The sequence below is a fragment of the Talpa europaea genome (genome assembly GCF_964194135.1).
Source record: "Talpa europaea genome assembly, chromosome: 4".
NCBI classification, from domain to species: Eukaryota; Metazoa; Chordata; class Mammalia; order Eulipotyphla; family Talpidae; genus Talpa; species Talpa europaea.
This window is the reverse complement of record NC_140070.1, coordinates 127,396,730-127,422,411: the sequence shown is the minus strand read 5'-3', so window position 1 is coordinate 127,422,411 and position 25,682 is coordinate 127,396,730. Positions and strand designations below refer to the sequence as shown.

At 40.1% G+C, this 25,682-nt stretch overlaps 1 protein-coding gene across 9 annotated transcripts in view; it reads right to left on the bottom strand.

Moving 5' to 3' along the window:
• TNIK (TRAF2 and NCK interacting kinase) overlaps positions 1-25,682 on the bottom strand; it is a gene marked incomplete at both ends in the record, with an annotated part of 390,832 nt that overhangs the window by 42,708 nt on the left and 322,442 nt on the right. For 3 of the 9 annotated variants that reach the window (XM_084231410.1, XM_084231413.1, XM_084231411.1), the window contains 5 exons: positions 3,081-3,178; positions 5,921-6,084; positions 16,124-16,230; positions 18,534-18,773; positions 21,613-21,777. In XM_084231410.1, coding sequence (XP_084087536.1) covers positions 3,081-3,178; positions 5,921-6,084; positions 16,124-16,230; positions 18,534-18,773; positions 21,613-21,777 — 774 coding nt within the window. Of the gene's footprint in view, positions 1-2,226; positions 2,251-3,080; positions 3,179-5,920; positions 6,085-16,123; positions 16,231-18,533; positions 18,774-21,612; positions 21,778-25,682 lie in introns of all 9 variants that reach the window. The other 6 variants (XM_084231409.1, XM_084231412.1, XM_084231414.1 and 3 more) reach the window with 3 other exon arrangements.

Below are 25,682 nucleotides of genomic sequence, written 5' to 3'. Positions count from 1 at the left end.
ACATAGTAGGAACTAGATTTGGTAGACAGGAAGAAACTTAGCTGAATTTATTAAACTCCTTCCCTGTCCCAATGTTTACTGCATGGCTCAGAAAACATTTGTTTCCTAAGAGTGTGTTCTTTTTCATCTTTCTATAAATTGCCTGCCTTCCCTGCGAAGTCCCAAATGCTACTTCCTTCTCTTCAGTACAGAATGACATCTATCCTGTTTTTGTCTAACTCTCTTTGGAATCCTCATGTCTATACAGATTCCGAGAATGTATGCAATTAAATTCATTTTTTTCATTTGTCAATCTGTCCGATATTAATTTTATTATTTGCCAGTCAAGAAGTGAGAGGGAAAAGATGAACTTCCTCTTCCCCTGACATTACAATAGTCAGCATCATGTTTTCAGAAAGTTTTAAGACTTTCCATCTCATGTTAAGGAAATGGTAAATCAGTCTCTGGAGAAGGAAGCATATCAAAACAGAGGGATGGAGATGGGAGAAAAGTTTAATTCAAAGCTTTTCAACTGTGGCATTATTAACATTCGAGTCTGGATAATTCTTTATTGTGGGTTGTTCTGTGCATTGTAGGATGAGTAGCAGCAACTCTGCTCTATCTATAAGATGCCAGTAGCACTACCTCACAGCTCCAAGCTGTGGCAACCAAATAGAAGGCATTTTCCAAATACAAATGACCATAGAGACTTTGGTATACATTTCACACCCCTCAATTACTTATAATTACTTATACTTCTATTTTTGCCCTCTCGTTCCTGTCCAGTGTGCTGGAGTATACCGAAACCAATAAAGCAATTTTTTTAAAGCCTTAAATGCCCAAGGTTAACCAGATCAAATAAATGAAGAGCTTTGTCCCTCATGCTGGTTAGTTTCAGGATTCATGAGATTTCCCTCTAATTGTGCCCCTATACAACCCCATTTCATTGGCAGCCCTAACACCAGAGCATCATTCCTTTCTTCAACTGTTTGGGGGAAAATTGGTAAAAATTATGATAGTCCCTGTCCTCACTATTATGAGGGAAAATGGCAAGGTCAAGCCACGGAACAATTAAACATTCCCCTTTTTTCCTTTCTATAAATGCCATCCACATACTATAGACATATAAAGTGTTATTCTTTTATAACCAATAATCCTTTCACTATGATGACAACTTCTCCAATCAAACTGAATGTGAGGCATATTCTGAAAAAGTGAGGCTTTCTGGTAAAAATTAGTTGCATAGAAACACGCCCTTCTTGGCTTTATGCAGCATTTCATACTTCATAAAATGTTCTGCACCCATGATTCTTAAGTGATCCCCAACAATCTGTGAGCAATGCAGAGCAGGTGTTTATCCCCATTTTACAGATGAGGAAATTCTGACCCAGAGAAGTTACAAGACAGGTCCCAGACATTTATTTTACTGGGGGATCCAGAATTTGAATGCAGTCTGTTGACCCGAAAGCCAGTGCTTTTTCCATATCATTTCACAAAAATGGTGCTCAGCAGAGCTACAGCCTTAAAGCCATAATGGTAGTCTTCAAATTCCATGCATTTAGGACTATTTGAAGGCCTGGCTCTTTAAAAAAAAATCCCACTAGGCTGTATTCATGCAGGTCTGACAAACAGCAGTAAGGCAGTCATCTTTCTTAGCAAGATACCTACGATTGACAAAGCCATATATTTTTCTAATGGAAAAATGTCTCCACAGATAAGGAAATAAAGTCACTTAACTCGCCAGGATTCATTAACTAAAGTTGATGCTGCTGCTGATGCTGTAGTTAATGTCCCACAAAATTAATCTAACAGTACCGAGTAACTCCTTGTTCACAAATCACACACTATAAATTAGCAGTGCTCTAGATGTCTCTTTTCTTTGTTAGTAAAAACCACTCAGAGTCATCCCCCCAGCAGGCTGGCAAGTGCAGGGTAAGAGCTCAGGCTTTGCTGTGGAAAGATACCAGAATGAAAAACTGTGCCAGCAAAAAGCGCTAATGCTTCTCTTGTGCCAGACTGGACACTGGAGTTGTGATGTTCTGGCTTAGAAGGAAGGTCTTGGAAGCTTTACACAGATACCTGAGGGTCTCTGGTTGACTTGTGTTGAAGGGGCTCTCCTCCCAGCAGGTCACGCCGAGTGAATTTAAATCTGTGATCCAATTAGCCCCCTTTCTGAATGTCAACATCAGGATATCAGTTTTGTATTTATATCTTGTTAAAGCAGGACCATGAAAAGGTAATACTAACCTCATCTATAGCTTTCTTATAGCTCTGCGATAAGAGGAGCCCAATCCAGAAGAATCCATGGAAGGGAGAAAGCCAGAAGAAAGGCAGCAGGTAAGACACAAAACGGGAATTGTTAGTACACAAGAGAACTTCAAGCCAGTCATGCAAATCCCTTCATTATTACTCTTATTATATAGAAATACTTTATGTTAAAAGGTAAAAAACACAAACCAAAAAGAATTCACAATCATTTCATGGAAAAGTCTCTACAAATATAAATAAAACAAGCAGGTAGCAATTCATCCAAAATTAATTCCCAAGTTTCAAATTTAGCCTCCATTTGCTTTTCCTTCTTTCTTTAAGACTGTTGGGGACTTGTTATATATCAAGTGGTAAAACTGTTAGGCTCCCTGTCAGACCACGCTTACCAGATTTTGGTCCAGAAAACTTAGTTCTAGGTGCATGAAAACAGCAGAAAAGTTGTAACATTAATTCATATGAAAAATAATAATGGGGAAAGGGTAGAACAGAAAAGAGAAATCTATGGAAAGTGCCCATATTGTCTTAAGTCTTAGTTTCAACATCTTTTTGCTAAAGCCACTGAGTAGAAATTATGGAATGACATGAGCAATTTTTCTTTTTGTTTTGTTCTCAAAAGTAGTGCTAATGATCAGCAAGATATCTAAGGATGGAGAAACAAACCAAGGTCTATTCATTTCTCTCCTAATCGGGTATGACTTCCTTCTGGATGCTGCCAGCATCTGTTAATCTCAACAGTTTTTCATTCACAATTATGAGTTTATCCCCAACTACTTTATCCTGTGTGTTCACTGGGACACTAAGTATTCAAACCTCTTTGAGAGAAAAACACTCACAGCTGGTCGACTGGGTCGGGTAATATCCCTGGATTCTTCTGGTTTCACCTTGGAAGGCTCATGGGGAAGCACAGGTGATCCTTCTGACTTACTGTTGGCTAGAGGGAAAAAACAGAAGGCCAAGAAATACAATGACTGTGCTGCCTCAAATTCTGGAGTTCTGTGGTGAGTCATCTGGGTGACTCGGAGGAGACATCATCCACATAGACAAATCCTCAACATATTCATGAAAAGAGTAAATGTTCACCAAATAAAATCAAGCCTGTAGTCTAAAAGTCACTAGTAAAAATAAGAAAAACCAGCAAGCACCACCACCATCATCAATCTGGGCATGAATTACTGGGCACTAGTAGTGCCAATGCTTTCTGTGTCAATGTCTCATTGCATTCTCACTCCAACTCAATGATGTGGCACTATTTTCCTGTTTTATAATTGAACACAGATGATACAACTGGCCTATGGTCACACTGAAATTATGGGCCAAGCTGGGATTTGGTGTGATTTTGAAGTTCTATTCTCAATTATGGTAAACTAACTTGGAATTCTAAGTTTGATTTCTTCTTTACTACCTACCCATTATGATAAATAATTTTGATGGAATTTTCTGGGAGAGGGGAACCCTATTTTACTTGGCGGAATGATCTTTAAATGGAGTGGGCATGTTGTTTGGGTCCTTGAAGGAGGGAGTGAAGAGGCAGCTGGAAAAAGTCATAAAGGAGAAGGATCCTACAGAGATTCAGAGCAAGGGTGGGGGAAGGGCTCCCTGATGATTACAGACTGAAGAGCACTCCTCCAATTCTGAGTTTATAGGTGAGAAGAAGCCATTTAGGGTGGAAGAGAGTTTTTTTTTTTTTTAAGATTTATTTATTTATTTATACAAGAACCGGGTACAGACCAGATGCATGGGAGGGTGAGAGGATTCACTGGAGACAGAGCGGGGAACAGAACAGGCAGACTGACGAAATACACTGCTGAAGGAAGCAGTGGACGAGACAGGAGAGGTCTGCTGAGCCATGTGGGACCCTCACCAGCCAGCCAGGATAGAACCCTTGCTGCAGAGGCTACAGACAGCTGCATAGCGCTGCGCTCAACCGCCTGCGCCACCAGGGGGAGGTCCAGAAGAGAGTTTTTGTTTTAAAGAGGACTTGCAAGGATATATCAGGGACATAAAATGCTTTGAACCCAGGAAACTAGGGCCCATGGAATGAATTAAACTTGAACCATATCAGAGAAGTAAAATGATATGCCTAAGTTTGGTTTTCTTTAGTATTTGCTGTATAACAATGAGAATGAGTTGCTTATGGAGAGAAAAGAGGTACAGGAATGACAGTTTTCTAAATTAAGTAATTTTATGCTTTGGGTCAAGACAACAAAAGTATACATAGATGTGGGCTGTGTCATTGATGTCAGTAGAGTGAATACAGGGGCAAAGACCAGGTCCCTATTCCAACTCGGAGATGCCAGCAATGCATGTCAGATGCCAAGTTCTTCAAGATGGACAGTGTATTAAGAGACAAAATATGGCTGTATCTAATGGAGAGATTAAGAAAGAATTAAGGACTGGTGATTTTTGTCAGGACAGATAATATGTAAGTGTGCTAATATTTATCAAATTATACTTTAAAAGGTCCTGGTCTTTGCTGTTTGGAAGCACTACATCTTTTGAGGAAGGTTGTTCAGAAACAGTAAATTTTGACTGGCTAGAAACAATGAGTTGTCATGTATAATTAGATGGACATATTAATGTTTTTCACAAGTTTCCTCACTTATGAAAACTAAACAATGATGAATGGCTTGAATTAGATGGACAGAGACACTAATTTTGCCTCTCTAAAAGGAATAACAAGAAGCATCAAATATAGTTTTTAATTAATTATCTTATATCTTTGTTAATTTTTGGATAGTATTTTTTTTTTAAAGATTTATTTATTTACTTATACAAGCACTGGGTACAGTCAGAAGCGCGGGAGGGTGAGAGAATTCACCAGAGCCAGAGCGGGGAGCAGAGCAGGCAGAAGGACCAAAGTACACTGCTGAGGGGAGCAGCGGGCGGCAGGAGAGGTCTGCGCGCCATGTGGGACCCTCCTCCCGTGGCCGGGGAGCAGCCGGAGATCGAACCGGCGCTGCAGAGGCTGCGGGCAGCTTCGCAACCCAGCGCTCAACCGCTGCGCCACTGGGGAGGCCCTTGGATAGTATTTGATTTCTCCCCTCAGGTGTAGCCTCTGTAGTTCTCCTACCACCACAGCACCCGTGATCCATCACCACAGGCCCCTGTGCTCTTCCCACCCTATTTGACCCCTCACCCCTGCTCCTCCTGGATGCCTCAGATCTCTGGTCAGCTTGCCAGTCAAAGACATTTTTGTCCTCTTGACAAAAAAATGTGTATTCTATATTAGTCTATATTAGTCTTTATTAAATTCCACTTTGAGGAATACATAGTGATATGAACTATGTTCAGAATACGAGAAGTGACATTGGCACAAGGGGGTGAGGTTACTTAGGGGTACATGACACTAATCAGGCAATCAAATGACATGGAAATTCAGGTGGGTGGTGATTATATTTTCAATAGGATCAATATTCCGTGATCTCCCTGGAAAACACTGGTATCTGTGATTAGAAAGAATTTAGTCCACACTGTGATGGAATACTTGTAACTGAGGCTGATGACCCCCCTCTACTAAGGAGATTGATGTTTACGGCAGGTAAGGGGCTCCCCAGCATCACATGGTGGCCACACCAGGAGCAGTATTCACTGAAGTCAGGAAGCAACCTGATTCTCCACCCACGGCTCTCCTCTACAGGTAGCGCCCCATGGGAAAGGGAGGGGAAAGCTGTACCTCGAACTCTGGTCCGTTCACTGGACCCTGCTTGTGATCCAGGCTGAGAACCTCCTTGGGAGCTTGGCTGAGAGCTAGGAGTGCTGGAGCTGGAGGAACTGCCACTGCTCGTCCTCTGCAAGGGGCTCTCCAAGATGGGTTCTGTTCTCCGGAGATCGGGGTTGCTGCAAGGAGGGCACAACACAGTGACTCCACTCTTGAGACCTAACCGTTGGCAGACATGAGCACAGTCCAGCCCCGTCCCCAGCGCAGTGGGGTAAAGACAGTGATCTGTGACTTTGCATTGAAGGGGTCAGTGGAAATACTAGTCATGCCTTCCTCCCTGGCTCTGTGGAAGTCTCGGAGCCAGATACTGAATCTGGAAGGAATGAACTCATGGGTTATCACACAAAAAGCTTTAGTTCTGAAAAGCGGATTCTTCCAAGGAAGCTTTTTTTAAACGTTCCCCCCTGTGCTCATTGCAGAGGACTTGAAAAATATTAAAGGTAAAAATAAGGAAGCAACATATGCAATCTCTAAAGCGAGAGATGTTCAACTATGTTTTACTATTTGGTAAGTTGTCTTTTAGTCTTTTCTCTTCTGCATGTATGGACACATACTCTATATTCAGTTTTGCATCTTGCTTTTTTTTCTTTTGCTATTGCATTGTGAGCAGTTTCTTATGTGTCTGAAAATAAAAATGGCTGCAGATGAGTCTACTATATAGATGAATTAGTTTAACCAGTCCTCTGTTGTTGGATACTGAGGTGCTTCCAATACATTGCTGTGACACTTAATACAAAATAACCTCCTGCATGCAAACAAATACCCAATCACATCTCAGTTTCCTGGAATTGGAATTCTTGGCATAAACTGGGAAATGTATGTGTATGCATATGTGTGTATGTGAATGTATAAGGATATTACCAGTTTTCACTTAAGTATATAAAGTGATCCAGTTCATGGGTCGCTACATGCAAAAGAATGAAGCTTGACCACCACCTCACACCATACACAAAAATCAACTCAAAATGGATTAAAGAACTAGACATAAGACCTGAAACCATAAAATATATAGAAGGAAATATAGGCGAAACACTACGTGATTTGCACATCAAAGACATCTTTACAGACACATCACCCAAAGCAGTGATAGTGAAGGCAAAGATAAACAGCTGGGACTACATCAAATTAAAGAGCTTTTGCACAGCAAAAGAGACAATAACAAAAACAAAGAGAAACCCCACCAACTGGGAGAACATTTTTGCACCCAACACTAATGATAAAGGACTGATCACAAAAATCTGCAAAGAGCTGATGAGACTCAACAACAACAAAGAAAATAATCCAGTCAAAAAATGGGCAGAAGAGCTTAAAAGAAACTTCTCTGAAGAGGAAATGCAAATGGCCAACAGGCATATGAAAAAATGTTCAACATCACTTGTCATCAGGGAAATGCAAATCAAAACTACCATGAGATACCATCTTACACCAGTGAGAATGGCACATATTAAAAAAACTAGCAACAACAAATGTTGGCGAGGGTGTGGAGAAAAAGGAACTCTTCTGCACTGTTGGTGGGAGTGCAAACTGGTCCAACCACTGTGGAAAGCTGTGTGGAGATTTCTGGACCTACTAAACATAGAGCTTCCATATGATCCAGCAATTCCACTCCTAGGTATTTACCCAAAGGACACAGAAACATCAATTCCAAAGAACACCTGCACCCCTATGTTTATAGCAGCACTGTTTACAATAGCTAAGCTTTGGAAACAACCCAAATGCCCAAAAATAGATGACTGGATCAAGAAGATGTGGTACATATATACCATGGAATATTACTCAGCATTCAAAAAAGATAAACACATGCAATTTGCTGCAACATGGATGGTGCTGGAAGGGATCATGCTCAGCGAAATAAGCCAAAAAGAAAAAGAAAAATACCGGATGGTCTCACTCATAGCAGGAATCTAGAAAACTTAAATAATGGACCAGGAAAATGAATAACTATAAGAAAGTGAAAATCAAAATCAACAAAAAACTATGAACCAGAGACACTTTTAGGGGGGCGGGGGCGAGAGGGGAGGGATTGGGGTCAGAATGGGGGGCTGCAATTGTATGGGGAATATAACAATAAAATTTATAAAAAAAAAAAAAATAAATAAATAAAGTGATCCAGTTCATTGAATTCTCACTAAGCTTCATTGTGAGCAGTTTGCCCTTTTGTGAAAATTTGCATGCTATTGTTTTAGCGCAGGTTTAAAAATTACTACTGAGGTGGAATCATTTTTACCCTGATTTATTTGCCAGTTATAATTTCTTCTGTGAATTAGTTAATCAAAGTCTTATATCGGTAGTGGAAACCACACTTAAATTTTTTTTTTTTGCAAGAAGCCTTTATATATTGCCTATTATCAAAGGGAAGTATATTTAAAAATAATTATTATAAAGGGCTAGTCAAGAACAAATCAGTTTGTTGCCAGCCTAGCAGCCCACTGTTTATAAGTATATTGTATTATTTGTCCTCATAACTTTACTGCCCCCAAACAGTGATATTTATTCATTTACTCAGGTCTACACCAGTCACTGGGTCAAGCATTTGAGATAGGTTAATAAACCAGACACAGCCTGTGCCCTCTACCAGCTTACCCAGAAACACCCAATGAATTACCAACACACTTTGGGCAACAGGGAGCATGGGGAGGGGTTGGTCTGCCACTTGCAGCGAGCAGCCTGCTGGGCCAGAAGAAAAGACATCCAAGCAGTGGTGGTGGGAGGCAACCACTGGGGTTTTCATCATTTTATAAAATAAGTAGCATTCTCAAAGTTCCTACAAAGCTCTTCTAAAATTTATAACTCACAGGCCTTTTCATCTTCCCTTTAGACTTAACTGTAGTGAAACCTGAAACTCAAAGCTCAAATGACTGCAGTCCAGCTGCTGATGAAACAACAATGCCCCCTCCATGCTTCCAAGTCAGTTCCTCAAGCAGGATTTCATGTCTTTGCCATAAAGTTACTATAGTGTACTGATTTTAATGCAGTGAGCTGTCATACTAGCATGTAATTTTATGCTTTCATTTTGCTTGGTCCATTTCAAGAGTATCAAGCGTGTGCCAGGTACTCTGCACGGTGTTGGATATCCAATGTCTCACATATAAACAAAAATAATAAGGTCCCTTCCCTTAAGACAACTGCAGTTTATTCAGCAGAAATCACACATCACTCTACTAACAACTAAACCAAGTTATCTTTTTGAAAACACAGGAATCTTCCTTGTTGGTAACATATCTGCCAAAAACATTTGGTCTAGTTACAAAAATCCTTAAATATTATGTTTGGGCAAACATGGCTGATGGCCCCAAAAACATTTTATATATATAAATAAATTTGTTATCACAATTTATTAATTTCAATCATATAAATATAGAATTTATGATACTATCTATCCCTTTAAGTTTTTGTGGTATATAGGTTGCTAATCACCCTAACAGTAAAATCAGCATCATGAGAGATTGGGGGGTTAACTGAAGGTACACTTTAAAAATTCTTGATATCTTTATGGCACTCCTTTATGCTATAACCATTTTCGTGAAAAATGTTAGGATCTAATTGATTGAAATCAACTTGGATTCACACTGGATATGCTCTTGATTTACAGAATGCTTAAAATGATAAACATATCATATTTCTGAAATAATTCACATTTTGAATTTTGATCAACAGTCCCAACTCCTTTAATTCCCAAATAATGAATTTCCCCTCATTGTCTTCTTTTATTAAATAGTAGTGATCAGGAATTATTTATTATAAGCCATACATTTCAAAAATACTTTTCTTAAAATTGTTTTGCTACCAACTGCACTGCAGGTTAAGCATGATGGACATACGAAGTCTTCTTGGGAGTGTTTGCATTTTGTGGAAGGGAAATGCACAACAGTTGTATTAAAAAATATCAGTTGAGAGAAAGATGACTGTGAGCTGGCTTTTTCTTCCCTGGTGGCTGTGGTGTGGCGGTGGGATCTAGCTATTTGCTGGAGTGTAGCACTCCTAAACCAAATATTTTCCATGAACAACCTACTATGTAAGACTCACTAGAGCAGGATGAGGGGTGGAGTAGAGCAGAGGTTCCCAGGAGATGGTCAGGCTACAACAGAATCCTAGAGATGAGACACATGCAGTGGAGACAACAGCTAACAAGGCAAAACTCTGTGTGTAAGTGAAAGAGTCTGTGAATACTGCTGACGTTCTGGCAACAATGAATGCAGCCTGGAGCAGCCCAGGTGGTGTCAGGAAGGAGACTGGCCTTGATGGAGCCTTGGAAGGGTGATCTAGAAGACGGGGAATGGCCTGAGCAAAGACACAAGAGAGTGTGATTTTCCTGAGGCCTGCTAGTGTAGCGAGGACACCACTCTGATGGAGTACCCAGTGAGTGGAAGCAAGTCCCGGGACAGTGCGTGAACAGAATGGGTGGGCTACGAAACAATGGCCTTAAATCTGATAGAAAATACAGCCCTCCCAAGGCGGGCTTCTGAACAGTTGCTCAGGATAGGGAAAGGCTGAGGCTGGAGCAGGAGGCTGCTGCCACACTGCATAAGGTCTGGGTCAGGGCCGTCCTGGTATGAGAGAGGCCAGGGCATTAACAGAACAGGGATGAGCATGTATCTCTGATGGGCTCAGAGCTCTTTTTCTATGTGAAGCTAATTGAATCCCATGGGCATTAAATCTGTGACCTGGGCCACATTAGCACAAGTCTTCCTCACTCAAGAAAACCAGTGTGGGTGCTGATCTTAATGGGTTGCTATTTTTTTGCTGAAGACGGTAAGAAGTGTTTAGTTTCTATGTAACCACACATAGAAATGGGGAAAACTACAAAATGACCTTTTCATTTTATTTACTATTTGTGTATTTTTAAAAATGACATACTGTTTACATTCTTCACTTCCCTATTATGTAATAATATGGTCTTGGACTTAGGAATAAAGGGTCTGCAATAAATGCTCTGGGAGAAGATCTGTTTCAGAAGAATTCCATGAAATAATAGATTACTCTTGTTCACATATTAACTGTGTTCACCCAGATCCAAATGTGTAAATACCTGAAAACATTCATATAGATTTCTTTCAACGCCAACTTTTAGTTTAGATATTGGCCATCTAGTAGACAATGCTGTTTGGTTTAAAAACCCACAGTGAAGTGAAAATGTGGCAATTATTCCATTTATTTGAATCATATGAAAAAGCCAAAACAGAAAATTAGGATTACAAAGTGAATTCTTGGCCCAAAGAGTTGAGCCAAGTCTGTAATTAACTGGCTGACTGCCAGAATTCACTGTACTTTGTTCTTTGATGACACAACCAACGAGAACAAAAGAGCTGTGAGAAGATAGGTTTGGGACGGGACAGAGAATTATTTTTTGAAATTAAGCATTTAATCATCAGGTTTTGACTGGGTGTTTCTGGCTTAATTTAAATCTTTTCATATTCTGAATGTACGTGTTTGATCAAATTTTAATTTGCTTTAAAGGAACACATGAATCAAAGTTAAATATTAAAGTGTCTGGAATTTATTAAAACAGTATTTTAAAAAATGAACAAATCTTTATTTAAACTCCACTGATCACCTTGACAACCTAAGGCACTTGGGAGTCCTTAGAGCAGATGAGAACTGCCCACATATCCTGCGATATGAGCAATGCCTAATTGCACAGACGTGACAAGAAAGGGCAGGGGACAGGGCATGGGGGCTGCTGTGACTGTGTTAGCACTTAAGACGTTGGCTGTCCAGGAAAAGAACCATCAAAAGCATGTGATGGTACTAGTTCCAGTTTGAGAAGGGAAATGATGACATAAATAGATCCCATGGAACAACTTTTAAAAGACAGTGGATATACCATGGAATATTACTCAGCATTCAAAAAAGATAAACACATGCAATTTGCAGCAACATGGATGGCGCTGGAAGGGATCATGCTCAGCGAAATAAGCCAGAAAGAAAAAGAAAAATACCGGATGGTCTCACTCATAGCAGGAATCTAGAAAACTTAAATAAGGGACCAGGAAAATGAATAACCATAAGAAAGTGAAAATCAAAATCAACAAAAAACTATGAACCAGAGACACTTTTGGAGGGGGGGGTATGGCGGGAGGGGAGGGATTGGGGTCAGAATGAGGGGGTTGCAATTGTATGGGGAATATAAAAATAAAATTTATTATTTAAAAAAAAAAGGCAGTGGATAGCACAAGATGATGAGCTGTTAACAGACTCATGAAGCTACACAATGAGTTAAGTCGGGGGTAAGATGATGTCATGAACCAAAGTCCCCTAATCCGGGGGAAAATGAAGCAGCAATGCCAGGTGCATCTAGTTGAACAGATGAGCAGAGCGTGGTGCTTAAGGAGTGTGTGAGGCTGCAAGGTTTCATCTGTTGGGTCTATCACATACTAATTTTATCCTTGGACAATTTACCAGCATTTACTCCTCTTCTATGAAAGAGGATGAGAATAGTCACTAACTGAAGGAGTTATTCTACAGTTAAATTAGTTAACATTGCTACTCACATCAAACTGTGCCTCACTTAGATAAGTGTTCCAGAGTGCATACTTAACAAAGAAATAAATATCCCTCAGACAAGGTAAAAGACAGGGTCCCCAGGAGCAGCTCAGTAACACTTTCTTGAACAAATGAAACCAGCAAAGCTATACTTGCTCAATGCTCTATCTGTTTAAAAAATGCTCTTTATATAGAGTGTCTTGATTTGGTGTGGTGTTTGTGGACAGCAGGAGACTGACATTACTGGGAGTCTTCTCTGGTAGAAGGATGGCTGTTGAAAACACTAAGAATTTGCTTTGTCTCCTCGTATTTCAGATACATTATTAGCAGACACCCATTTTAACTCAATTTATGATCTTCCACTTACAGCACCAACTAGTTTATTGATTTAAATGAATTGTGTCCCAAACTTCCCCACATTTTCATACATACTGCAGTCAACATCTAACAGACAGTGTACCCTACAACATTCTGCACCTAGTACTTGAATTCAAGAAGCAAAAACTGAGCTTTTGAAGCCTTAGGCTCTGCCTTCTTTCTTTTTTTCCACTGGCTTAGCACATGGTTTATTTCCCACTCACATCATGATGCACACAGGTAAAACTGCTTTTCTTGGAGACTCTTCTCCAAGCAGCGACTGGGGGATCCAAGTTCCTTCCGCATGAGACACTGTTGTCTTAAATTTATGGTTCCTAAGTTTACCACAGAATGAGAGGAGAGAGATTCCACCTTCTTTAGGAAAGCTCATTTGCAAAAGTACCACAAAGCAAAATAGAAAGCAAATCAATAAAGAGACTTTTGCCTCTAATATCTGTCACCCCAAAGAGCAAGACCTCTGACCCGTGAGCCCCAGAGTCTGGTGGCCTGGCTGGAATTGTTAGGTCCTGCACACAGCAGGTCTTCAATTTATATATTTGCTCAATTTAGCAAATGAAAAAAAAATACCCAAACATTCTAAATCTGCCCATTTTTGTATGGGTATTTTTTCTCAGGTTCTATTGTAACTCTGCTAGTATTCTGCACTCCCATGAAAATCATTTTAAAGAACAGGTGGGAGGAATAAAAGCAATAATGACCAAGTATAAAAAGTATAGCACAGAAATATTGTAAAAGAAAAATTACCTAAAAAGAACCTGTTTTGTGACTTTATGGATGGGCAGCTGTCTGACACATGGTACAAACAGGTTAATGAGGACTTCACCCGGACCGACAGAGAACAGGAGAGTGTCTGTGTTATAGTAATGCCCCCACCGAATCTCAGTATCCATGCCTTTGTCTATTTCCTTTACAGGCAACTCAGGCTTTGACCATGTGACTTGTGGTAGCCAAAGGGACATCAGCAAACATGAGCCAAGCAAGGGCTTGAAAAGTACTTGTGCACTGGATTTGCCCTCTCTGGGATGCGGTCCTAAGTTTGCCTAGCACTGAAGAAGCCCAGGATGAAAGGCCTTGTGAGGGAGCAGCTGACCCCTTAGCTAGTGCAGTTGCGTGAGTGAGTTCAAGTGAGACCAGCAGAACACTGTCATGACCCACAGAATGGAGAGAAATAACAAATTGTTGTTATTTCAAACCACTAGGTTTTGGGATGGTTTATTATACAGCAAAAGTGAACAAAAGCTCTTTCTCACAGCCGATAAAGTATTTAAAATACTTTAAAAATGCGATCCAATCTGAAGTTGCAGTCTGATTCACACCTTAAATGGTCACTTAAGAAACACATGATAGGGAGAAACTGGGCTGTTGGTAGGATTGCTGCACATGGCAGAGATGGGTTTTCTTCATCTTCCCTGCCCTAAAATGCCTCTGACTTTTATTGTAGGTAAATAATGATTACCTCTTGGTTTACTTGCTCTCTAAGCAAAAAAGTGCTAGCTGTCTCACAAAGTCTGCAATCTTTGAACAAAGTACAATATTTAAGTGGTTCTTAAGCTCATGTTTTACAAGCCACTGACCATCAAATGCCATCTATCTCAGACCCTAATGTCATTAAAATAACACTTCAGAGGGAAAAAAGAGCTGCCTTTTATTTGACTATATAATAAGTCTTTCTTTCTTTTTGGCTAATAGGAGGTAAAATACTTAAAGTTGAAACGATGCTTGATCTATAACAACTAAAATTCTAGGCAACTGATCCAATGTACAGAGCCTCAAGGGCAGGGATCACAGGAGCAAGCAAGAAGCATTGATAATTGGAGGCTTATTGCAGCTTGAAGAAGGGGCTGCTACTGTTTGGTCTGGCAAATCCAGGATACAGTTTTCCTTCGGCTCCCTGGTCACAGAATCCACCAGTCTTCCTTGGTGCTGCTTAGCAACACCAGTTCATGAATCTGACAAGTCACTGGAGAAAAATGGCTCATTTAGAGCTTCTTGCAATTGTTAATTCCACACAGAATGGCCTAGCTTCTTTGCCCTAAAGGGATTAATGTTCTTAGTATAGTTTCATCTTATTTATGAACTGACCCCTTCCTAAGGCTTTTCGTGTGAAGAGGAAAATTAAAACTTTATGATCAAAAGCATTCCATGTTTTAAAGATAACTACAAATAATCATAACCTTCATTTCTAGTCTCCTTCTCGCTTACTACCAAGGCATAGTCCTTCTCTTATTATGAACAATAAAGAAGAAGGCAGCTTCCCCCAGCTCATCCTTTCTATAGTGTCAACAGAGGCCATTTGTCATTTTAGTTAACCTTAAGACGGGGTGTATTCATTATGAAAAACTTGATGAACTATGGCAGCAAAGACCATCTGTTATCACATACAATCTGCTTGGATACTGTAACAATAATGATTACTTTCCAGCTTCTGAGACCTGTGCACCAGCCACTCAGTGGAGCCAACTTTCTTACTGTAGGACTTCACGTTGTCAATGGAAAATTCCAAAAGAGTACAAAGCAACAGTGGAAGCATAAATGTATTTCGGAATCTTTGTAAGGTTAAAGAGGAGTTTTCCTCGTAAGAGTGAGTCCTGCTGATTCCCTCCAGGTTAGCCAAGCTGGTCACTGTTGCATTTCATGGGCAATTTCTAATGCCTCAGTTCCCAGGCCATTTGTTCTATTGACTTTATGCCATGTTCTCTAAAGTAGTGGCTTGGAGTATAGTCTGCTCTTGGTGTCAGTGGGGGATTGGCGCCAGAACCCCAAAGAGAGCAAAATGCAAGGATTCTGGAGTCCCTTACATAAAGGAACAAAATTTGCATATAATCCACACATCCTTTTATATCCCTTAAATCATCTCTTTGATGATCTGTAAGTCCTAATATAATGTAAATGTGATGTAAATACTTGCTATGTAAATACAGTTAGAGGATAATAATGAGAAGGATCCCTGTACATATCTGGCACAGAAACAACCACTGTAGGTCTAGCTATGTAGTATGTGGTTTTATCCCAAGCTGGGTTGAACTCTCAGCAGCAGAAACCAGAGGTACAGAGGGCCAGCTCGACTCCAACCAGAGCTGGATGTCCAATTTTACTACCAAAATTTCAATACTTTCAGGGAAAACTGATTGATTTTCAAGCACTCGGTCATTGTGTTCTGACTCACCAAACACAAAGGCCCAGTGGCAAGTCAACATCCCTCAGAAGTGAAAAAAGAACAAAGACCTGTTTTAGAAAATGAACAATGACAATGCAGGTGAGGGTTTTGCTTTACCTCAGCTATCTCTCTTCCCTTACCTTGCTCTGATGGGTTGAGATCCTAGTCTGGGCCCCAGGGCACTGCCATTTCCAGGAGAATTCTTTCTGGCTAATGCTGGGGATATAGAAGTTGTTCTTTGAGGCACCTGAAAGAAAACCAGAATGCAGAAATATTTTTCATGAAATAGCTTCTGTAGGTCACAGCCTGAAAAGCAGTTTACTCCTTTCCAAAGATTTGCCAGGAATTACACAAAGTATCAGATAGGGGAGAAATATTTTTCATTTCTCAGAGACATTTAACTCCCTAAACAAAATCAAACAAAAGGCAATGAGGCACATTTAACAACCATTAAGGAATATGGTCCTCAATTTTAAAAGCAAATTTTAGAATAGACTTAGCTAATTATTTTGAATCACTGGGCTAAAATAATTGACCTCCTTTTCTGCAAGAGTGGTAAATACCAGAAATTTCTTTAGAGTAACATTAACTCATCTGGTTATTGGCAATTGCATCAGATGAGAGTTATACAGATAAACTAAATCCCATTTTTAACTCACATCATAACTGATATCAAGATAAGGACATTATGAAATCTGATGAGGAACAAGGGGATCAGGTTAGAATGTGGGACAAAAGCCACATGTCAGTGAGCTCAGGGACACCAGTGCAATAGATCTGCAGGTTTCCACTTCTTAATCAGCTTGCAATTGCTAATTAAAAATAAAACCTCCAACACTGTCCTTTGAAGGTCAATTCGCAAGTACAATACAAAACAGGTTAACACTGAAAATACTAGAAGGTCTTCAAAAATTCTATGTGAGTGTCAATAAGACTGTGAGGAGTCTTATCACCATCAAGCTAATGAAATGTATCATTAGTTTATCTGGCAAGGGCCTCAGGCATAATTTGAGTATCCCTCATTTTAGAAAACATTTTTCAATAAAATTCAGTATTGTAAGTGTACTAAGGGAGTCTAAAATGAGGGGAGAACAGACAGAAAAATTTATCTTAGGGAAGTGACTAAGAAACGAAAATCAGACATTCCATGACAGTTAATTGGGTCAAACCTTTGCCAAAGGTGCTTCAATTTTCATTTGGGGGCGGGGGGTGGAAGCACTTTTAAAATGGGTTTGTGTTCTGTGCTAGATATTTTTAAAATGTGCTTTGTTTTAATATTATTAAAACATTAAGTGATATTTAATATTAATATAAACTGCACTGATTATTATTATAATACAATGTAAGATAAAGACCTAGAAAACTGAGTGGGTAAAGCAGAATGATGAAATAATTGTATCAACACCTGCTCAGATTAAATATTTCTGTTACCGGTTTTCTTTTTCCTTTTTGTAAACTTAAATAGCTGTCAAGATGAATGTCTAATGAATTATTAAAACCTAAAATCTTTGTGTTGATCTCATTTTCTCCCAGCTTTATAAATGTATTCCTGCATGTTTTCAAGAGAGTGGACCACTAAAACTTCCATTTTCTGTTTCCCTGGCTCTGGGTCTATTCTTTGCCATCCTATTTTCCATTTTGAACTTTGCTCCCTAAATAACATTTTCTGAAGGCATCCCTGCTTTAATAAAAGGAGGATATCAACAAAAAGTCATTATCAGCTCTTTTCATTTTCAAAATAATACAAATTTTGTTATAATATCCTTTTGTGAGGAAGATGAAGAGAAACATTTGAAAATCATTGAGTAATATTTTTGTCTGTAATCAACAACAGCACTACTCTCTGGAAATTGTGGGATATCCCATTTGTCACAGTCCCTATGTATGCTGTGGGTGTCCTGGGCCAGGAAGAATCTAATGCAAAAATTTCACCAGTGTTTTGAAATATTCCATGTGGTCTACAGTGAAAGGCATGGCCACTGCCAAGACACTTTTTGGAGTGAGTAACAACTTAGAATAGGCAAATCCAAAACAAAGACACCTGATCCAGGATTCTTCTGTCCAGTGGGATGGATTGGTCATTTTATCCTATCACTTTTCTTAATTTGGGCCAATTAGAAGAGTCTAAGAGGAGTATTACCTTCTGAACACCTGAAATCTGGATTCACTTTGTGTTGTTAAAAATAGGAATACTTTATCTATTTTTTTTAATCTAAAAGTTGGTAATTTGTCTAAATGTGGATCCAGCTGCTAATGTAAATACCCATTATTCTATTTCTTAATATGTATAGTGAATGCTTGAGATGAGAGTTTAATTCTAACTATAGGACATATGCTTCCAAATCATTCAGTCTCCCTGAGCCTAGATTTCTCTGGGGAAATTGAGGTCAGAAATGATAAACTACAACCAACTTTTAGGTTGGGAATCAGGAGGGGTCAAAACAAACGTTAAAAGAGACATCCTTTTGGTCCTTCTGTGAAGGGCATGGTCTGGGGCCATGATCTATAATGACGACAATGGCACAGAGATAAAATCCCCAAGAACAATACCTTTGGTGGAATGTCTTCTTCCTGTCGTAACCAAGAGCTTCGGTCAAACTTCTCAATGCGAGTGGGGAGAGGAGGGTTCTCGGAGGTGGGATCCGAGTTTTGGCGTGGCATCTCCACGCGGTGAGAGCTCACATTTAGAGCCTCCTGGAATCCAGAGAGGCCCTTGCTAGGCTGCTCATGCACTGACTGGGAGGCGGTCAAGGCAGGTCCCTGGGATTTCACAGCTACCAGATGTGGGATCTAAGCATCAGACCAACATTAGGGTAGAAGCATTAGAAGAAAATGCAGTTCAGCTAGTGGAAGGGAAACTAAAGTTCCACTGAGTGGAAGGGAAAATAGTTGTAGGGCATGAATTGGATAAATAGAATCCATGTGTAATCTACAGTTATACAGCATGCTTTTCAAAGTTCTTCAAAATTTTCCATGTAGCCTCATGTGCAGGTGTGACCCAGGGTTCCCAACAATATGTTAAGTGATTTATCTGTGACTGCTAAGAAGCCAGTGAAATAAGTGTGATGCTATTAACAAGTGTTAGTGAACATTTATTGATCAGTAATACAATATATCCAGAAACACATCTCTTTTGATATTACAAAACTTCCTCTTTTAAAATCCCTCACCTTGACTTTGGAGAGAACTACTCTGTAAGACAAAAAATGTTCTAGATATCTCTTAAAGAATTTTCTAAGTCCACCATAAGGTGGGTCAAGTAATTCCCTCACTTCAAACATGAGAATGTAAGGTATAGTCAGGTGAGGTAACACCCGAGATTTCCAGGCTAGTACCTGTTAGCATCTGGACTGGAAACCAACCCCCTCCCCCCAGCGCATAGGTCTAGCTGCTATGCTAGCCAGCTTGCTGATGAGCTGGCTCTTAGTACCTAAGTGTCTTTTAATTCCAGAAAGTTTTTTTTTGAGTTGTAAGGCTCATGATTTGGCATGTGGTGGTACTGCTTATAGGGGGAAGACATGCAATCTCTTAGTAGATACATGGCTATTTTAGCAAAGTCATTTAAACCTAGGGTACAGGTACCCTCTGTACCAAAACACTGCTCAGACTTTGCGGTGAGAGCTCCAGAACGCCTGTCTCCTCCTCCATGACAATGGTAGCTCCCTGGAAACAGAAGCCATGTCTGCCACTGCTGTCAGCACAGCCCTGGGTCTAGTGCTGTGTCTGGAATATGGTCGATAAATCTTGGCTGGGGAACATCTAGAGTACTTTCTGGATTAAATTGTTAATTTTGTACCAGTTTTGTACAAGGGACCTGCCAGACCCTCTTTGGTCTGAAGTCAGTGTTCAGATTTTGGGGGGCATTTCTGTAGCTTTCCTTCATCAGCCTGCCACTGAGCCCTTACCCTGGAGTAGCCCTGCCTGGTCTTTTCAGTCAGACCCTCTTTGGTCTGAAATCTGAAATATAATTATCACCAGTTAAAAATATCTGCAAAGTCTTGTTAAGCCTAATGTTATGCTTCAACCAGAACAGAACTATAACTGAATAAACTAAATAATATTAAAAACAAAGTTTAATTTTCAGAAACATAGTACGAAAGACAAACCTACTTTGAAAGAGTTTTTGAAAACAAAAGCTGAAGCACTAGAAGAACATTTAATCCATTTAGCTATTACAAGGCATATACATTTTCATTTTCTAGTTATTTTCATAAAATTTCCTAAGTTCTCCCTCTACTCTCCCTTTTCACAGAACAAAAAAAAAATACTCTAAAAGATCAATGTAAGGGGTTTTAAAAGAGGACATCTTTGTGTTAAGTTTCTATGAAGATGTATTCTATGGGAGGTCAGGCATGAAAGAATTACACACAAATAACAACAAAGGGCAAGATATGCCAAGTTGGTTGCTACAAGAAATCTTAGTCCTCATATGTTAAAGGCAAACCAAAAACCAAAACCTTTGATTTTATCACTACTCTTTTAAACTCCAGTTCAAACAGAATCACATATATCAAAAGTGACCTCAAGATAATTTGTGGGAGTGTGAACACAGGTGGATGCCTGGACTAAATTCAAGACACATTTAGGTGAAAGCAGTTTCATTATCATTATTATTCATTAAATTTCACACTTCACTTCATATTTTGTCTGTTATTTCACTTCATATTTTGTCTGTAGCATATATCGTCTTAAAGGTCCTCTAAAATTTCCTCCTTAGCTAAAAATGAATTAATTTGTTTTTTCTTTTCCAAGTATCATAAAATGGTGACTGTCAGACTGAGTGTAACAGCAGAATCACCCATAGGGCTTGTTAAGTCACCGATGGTCAATTTCCCTCTCTCCACTCACTTCAGTAGGCCTGAGAATCTGCGTTTCTATCAAGTACCTGGGGATGCTGAAGCTGTTAGTCCAGTGATCATAGTTTGAGGAGCACTGGCTTAGAAGACACAATTTTGCTTAACTAAGTCCAAGTCTGTTTAATTCTTATGGCTTCAGGATCAAACCCAAATCCCAAGGAATGAAGGATAATATAATGGTTTCTATGTAACAAAAGTCTGCGTGAATTTTTATTTTGGTTGTTATAACTGAGAGGCTGTTTCCACCTTCGGAAACACCTGTGGGTCTCCACAGAGGCTCATTTACTAAGAAGTGACTCTGGGGGCCTCCCCGGTGGCGCAGGGGGTTGAGCACAGCACTGTGAATCTGTCCGCAGCCTATGCAGCGCGGGTTTGATTCCTGGCCAGCCAGGGATCAACCCACATGGCGCAGCAGACCTCTCCTGTCTCGCCTGCTGCTCCCCTCAGCAGTGTATTTCAATCAGTCCACCTGTTTCTGGTGAATCCTCTCACCCTCCTGCACCTCTGGCCTGTTCCCCAGCTCTTGCATAAAAATAAATCTTAAAAAAAAAAAAAGAAGTGACTCTGGGTTGCTCTAAGTTAAGGCTTTTCTTTTCCACCCCTTCTGTCTACCCTTCAAACACAGCAGGACTTTCTGTATTGTGATAGATACATATTAAAGGCCCTAATTTGACTGATTCTATCCCTCTATCCATGTTACAATTCCCTTGGGCTTTTAAGTAGATTTATCTGTAGACGATGTTGAAATGCAATGGGATAAAGGGAGAATATACCTGGGGATCGACAGGTCTGAGCATGGGGGGTGTCCGAGCAGGCTGAACCCCACTGATACTGAAGGACTCCGACCTTGGAGGCAGGTTGGGGTCAGAGATTCTGTTGGCAACCTTGTGGGGCATGGCAGGTGAACTCTGCCGGTTGAGTCTTGATCGTTCTTCTACCTGGAAGGAAGCAGACAACCAGAGCCTCAATGGACAGAAGCTGCTTTAGTTCCTAGTAAAGATTTTCTGTAGTCACCTGCACAGCCATTTTTATGTCCTCTGATAAATTCATTTTCAAGGCTTAAAACTCTCCTCTGCTTTGCATCAAGAATTTTTGAAAAACAATGTTCGGTCAGAGTAAACACTAGCAAGGTACCACCGAACACTACACCGTTGTTGCCCTTCCATTACCCGGTAGTGCTATTTCAATTAGCTGGGAATTTGGAACTTGCCTAAGACTAAGAGTTAATCTGGCACCCAGCAGTGTATTATCTTGCTGATGGGACACAAAGCGATGGGGTCAGTGTGCAGGCAGAGGGAGCTCTGGGAGGCACCAAGACTGCCTGGGGAAGTAGAAAATTGTTTTGAGTTGACTCATGGGATGGGAGCAAACATGGGGAGGGCTGACATGAGATGAAGCTGAATATGCTAACCCTCCATTTCTTCGCCGGGCCCACTGATAGGCAAGTGGGTGTTGCAGGCGGCTCCTTTAATGAGCATGGCCTGTCTTAAACAGACTTCCTGTATCATTTTCTTTTTCCCTCTGTGGGTCCTTTCTTTTCAATTGTCTCTCCCTGCTCCCAAAAATACATCGCCCCTCCCCATTCTTTCCATTTCCAGCTTGGACTCTTCTGCCTCCCTCTCCCCTTCTCGGCTTTTCCACACTGGATTCCAGCTTCTCCTCCTCTGCCCCTCCCCTCCCCTCTCTTTCGCTGGCCATCTCATTCCCTTGTCATTCTTGTGGCGTTCCTCTGAGTCCACTTCCTCTGATTATAAGTGTTTCACAGGGACCTCACAAAATCGGGGGTATCTCTTCTTAAGGGTCAACGTCAACCCGGGAGCACCTTTGCAGCAGATAGGTTATTATAAGAGATAACTGAAGGGGCAATTTAGATCAACAAGACATATACTGCAAGGCATGATGTAAGATCCCCAACAACTTCAAGAAGTCTAGGACTCTTCGTCCAGATCCATCTATCTCGTCTGGTCCTTTACTACTTTAAGGCCAATTTGACAGCTGCACTTTTCAAACCCACCAGGGTCAGGCACCCACCCGATGACCTTGCAGTGTGGGTCGCAACTCTCTTCTGCTGACTCACCATCTGAGGGTGGTGAGAGCCTGTCCTGGAACCCACACGTAAGTCCCTAAGCCGTATTTGTATGTAGCAGCTGAGCAATTTTACTGCCTAATTTGAAAAAAAAAAAGAAATTCAAAAGAGCTAATTTTGTCCATCTTCTCTACCCCATTTTGAATCTTTTCGAAGGCAAACTCAGTCTCACACAGAAGTCTGTTTCTCAAACGTGCATATTAACTGTAAACACTTGACCAAAATAGAAAACTACCCTCCCGTTTCTACACAGAGGTAATTTGAACATCTCTTCTCCCACCATGGCTGTGCAGGGTACATACAATTGACATCCAGTTGACTTTGGTTTTGAAATTCCATATCCCAGAAGGTCACCACATACCAAATAAGATTAGCTGCAAAAAGCCAAGGGTATATACTAGAACATGTATACTTTGTGTACATGTGTGTACAAAGTATTACATCAACAATAATTATTTGGATATTGTATTCAGCGAAAGAGAAGAACAAAGCCATCACGAAAGTCCCAAAAGACAGCAATAACTTAGACTAAGACATGCAATGTATTTATTTCTTTTCCAAATTTTAGCTCCTGAAAAGAAAGGGACTATTTCCAGACCATTGGAATTAGTCAAATATTAGTCATTTCTTATTTTCAGGAAAGATCATTAATAGAACATCACATGTACAAGCATTCCTCACCACGTGAATTCCCATCACCTACAACGATGTTGCCTGAATTCCGGAATTCAAGATATCCAGACTCATTTTCAGATAAACACCTGGTCAAACAAACTGGAGGCCCTTGTTCCATCATTCAGGAGCCAAATATGTTCAGAGAGTGAAGAATACTTGTCATTATTATAACTGTAAAACATCCTCAGACTCTTTACACACACACCTATTACAGCAGTGGTCAACTAGCCTGCCTGCAAGGACTTCATCTTAAGGGCAAAAATTCTTTTGGCAACTGCCAACTATGAGGCTCTAGTAAAGGAAGCATCCTTGCCTGCAATAGGACCAGAAGCCACATGGGTCCTAAAGCTGGCATTAGAGATGACATGAAAGAAAGGGAGGTGCTGACTTTCATAGGCAGTTAATGACTTGATTAGTCATATACATACACATATATGTATTTTTACCTGAGGCATTCTAGTTAAATTCCCTATGCTGCCTCTCAGTTTGCACACTAAATCCTATTCTCAGTATGTTCCAGTCTGTATCATTCTAAAATACATATGGTGTAAATCATCGATTGTTACACTTTGCAAGTTATTTCTGGAGGGTTCAATGTAGTAAAATGTCCTATGCTGACATTTGCCCAAAGAAATTGGGAAACTGATAAGAAACGACCAACAATGAGACATCTGGTTACACACTTTGTCTCAAGATAACCTTGCCCTAAAGTATTTAGGAACATAATGTTCTTTACTTTTGCACCACAGGAACAGAGTGAGTTTCAGAGCAAAGGCATCAACTCAAACAATGAAAGTGACACTTCTCCTAAGTTTCACGTGGACAGAGGGAAAGCAGGCTAGGATATCTAGGAACAGATCTTGATTTTTCAGATACTGGACACAGGTCTAGCCCCTCATTCATACATCTTATATCTACTGACTGGACAGGAAATAAATCTGTGAGTAAGAGAGCACAAAAAAGAGTGTTTTTATATCCCCCAGGATAAGGGGGATACAATCAAAGTGTTTCAGTCTGTCTTGCAAAATACTAAAAAAAAAAAAAAAATTACTAGCTGAACCTATGTTACAACCTCCTGCTGTCAAGAAGATGCAAATACCAGAAGTATCAGCAAGAAAGAGTATTCTGGTAGTATTAGACACAGGGTGTCAGGGTGCCAGACCATAACAACTGAGTATCTGTCATAAAATATTTCAGAGTTAAAAGGATTATTAATGATTATAGAGAACAAGATTAGGAGAGTCTGATTAATTTTACTACAAGAGCAGTTTTTTAATTATTAAAAGAGTAGTTTTTTTTTTAAGGAGACTATTTTTTTTTAAGATTTATTTATGTATACAAAAATTGGGGTACAGACCAGCAGCGCAGGAGGGTGAGAGAATCTACCAGAGACAGAGCAGGGAGCAGAACAGGCAGAAGAACCGAACTACACTGCTAAGGGGAGCAGCGGGCAAGACAGGAGCGGAGGTCTGTTGTGCCATGTGGGAATCTCCCCGCACCAGGCAGGAATCGAACCGGCCGGCGCCGCGGAGGCTGTGGACAGCTTCACAGCACTGCGCTCAACCTGCTGCGCCACCAGGGATGCCCTTAAAAGAGCAGTTTTAACATCAAAACTAAAGTAACTTTGGAGAGGTTTGCAGAGGTGCCATATTCTTTATTATGGTATTACAGGGAGAGAAAATAAATAGTCATGGTCTCAGAAATAAAATCCTGGTCTAGGCAGGGTTGTTTTATCCACTGGGGTGATGTCTAAGACCTCTGAGATGTATAAGGCTCTACAAATGTAAAAGACCTGAGGATAAATTTGTTGAGATCAAAATATCAAAATAAATCAAAATACATGAAACCATGTTTAAACTTGTACAAAAGGAAACATTATATCAATGTCAATTGTTAAACTTTATTGCACATTTGAGCAAAAATTATATCTTCCAATGTCTCACTTCTCAATAATGAATAGTAGTTGCTGAAAATTTCAAACTTAAGTTATAGAGGTGATTTTTAAAATGCTGACTGTGGAAATACATTTACAAAGTCATATAGGTGCATTTTTATAAGATTTTATGTGATGTAGGCTCTGTG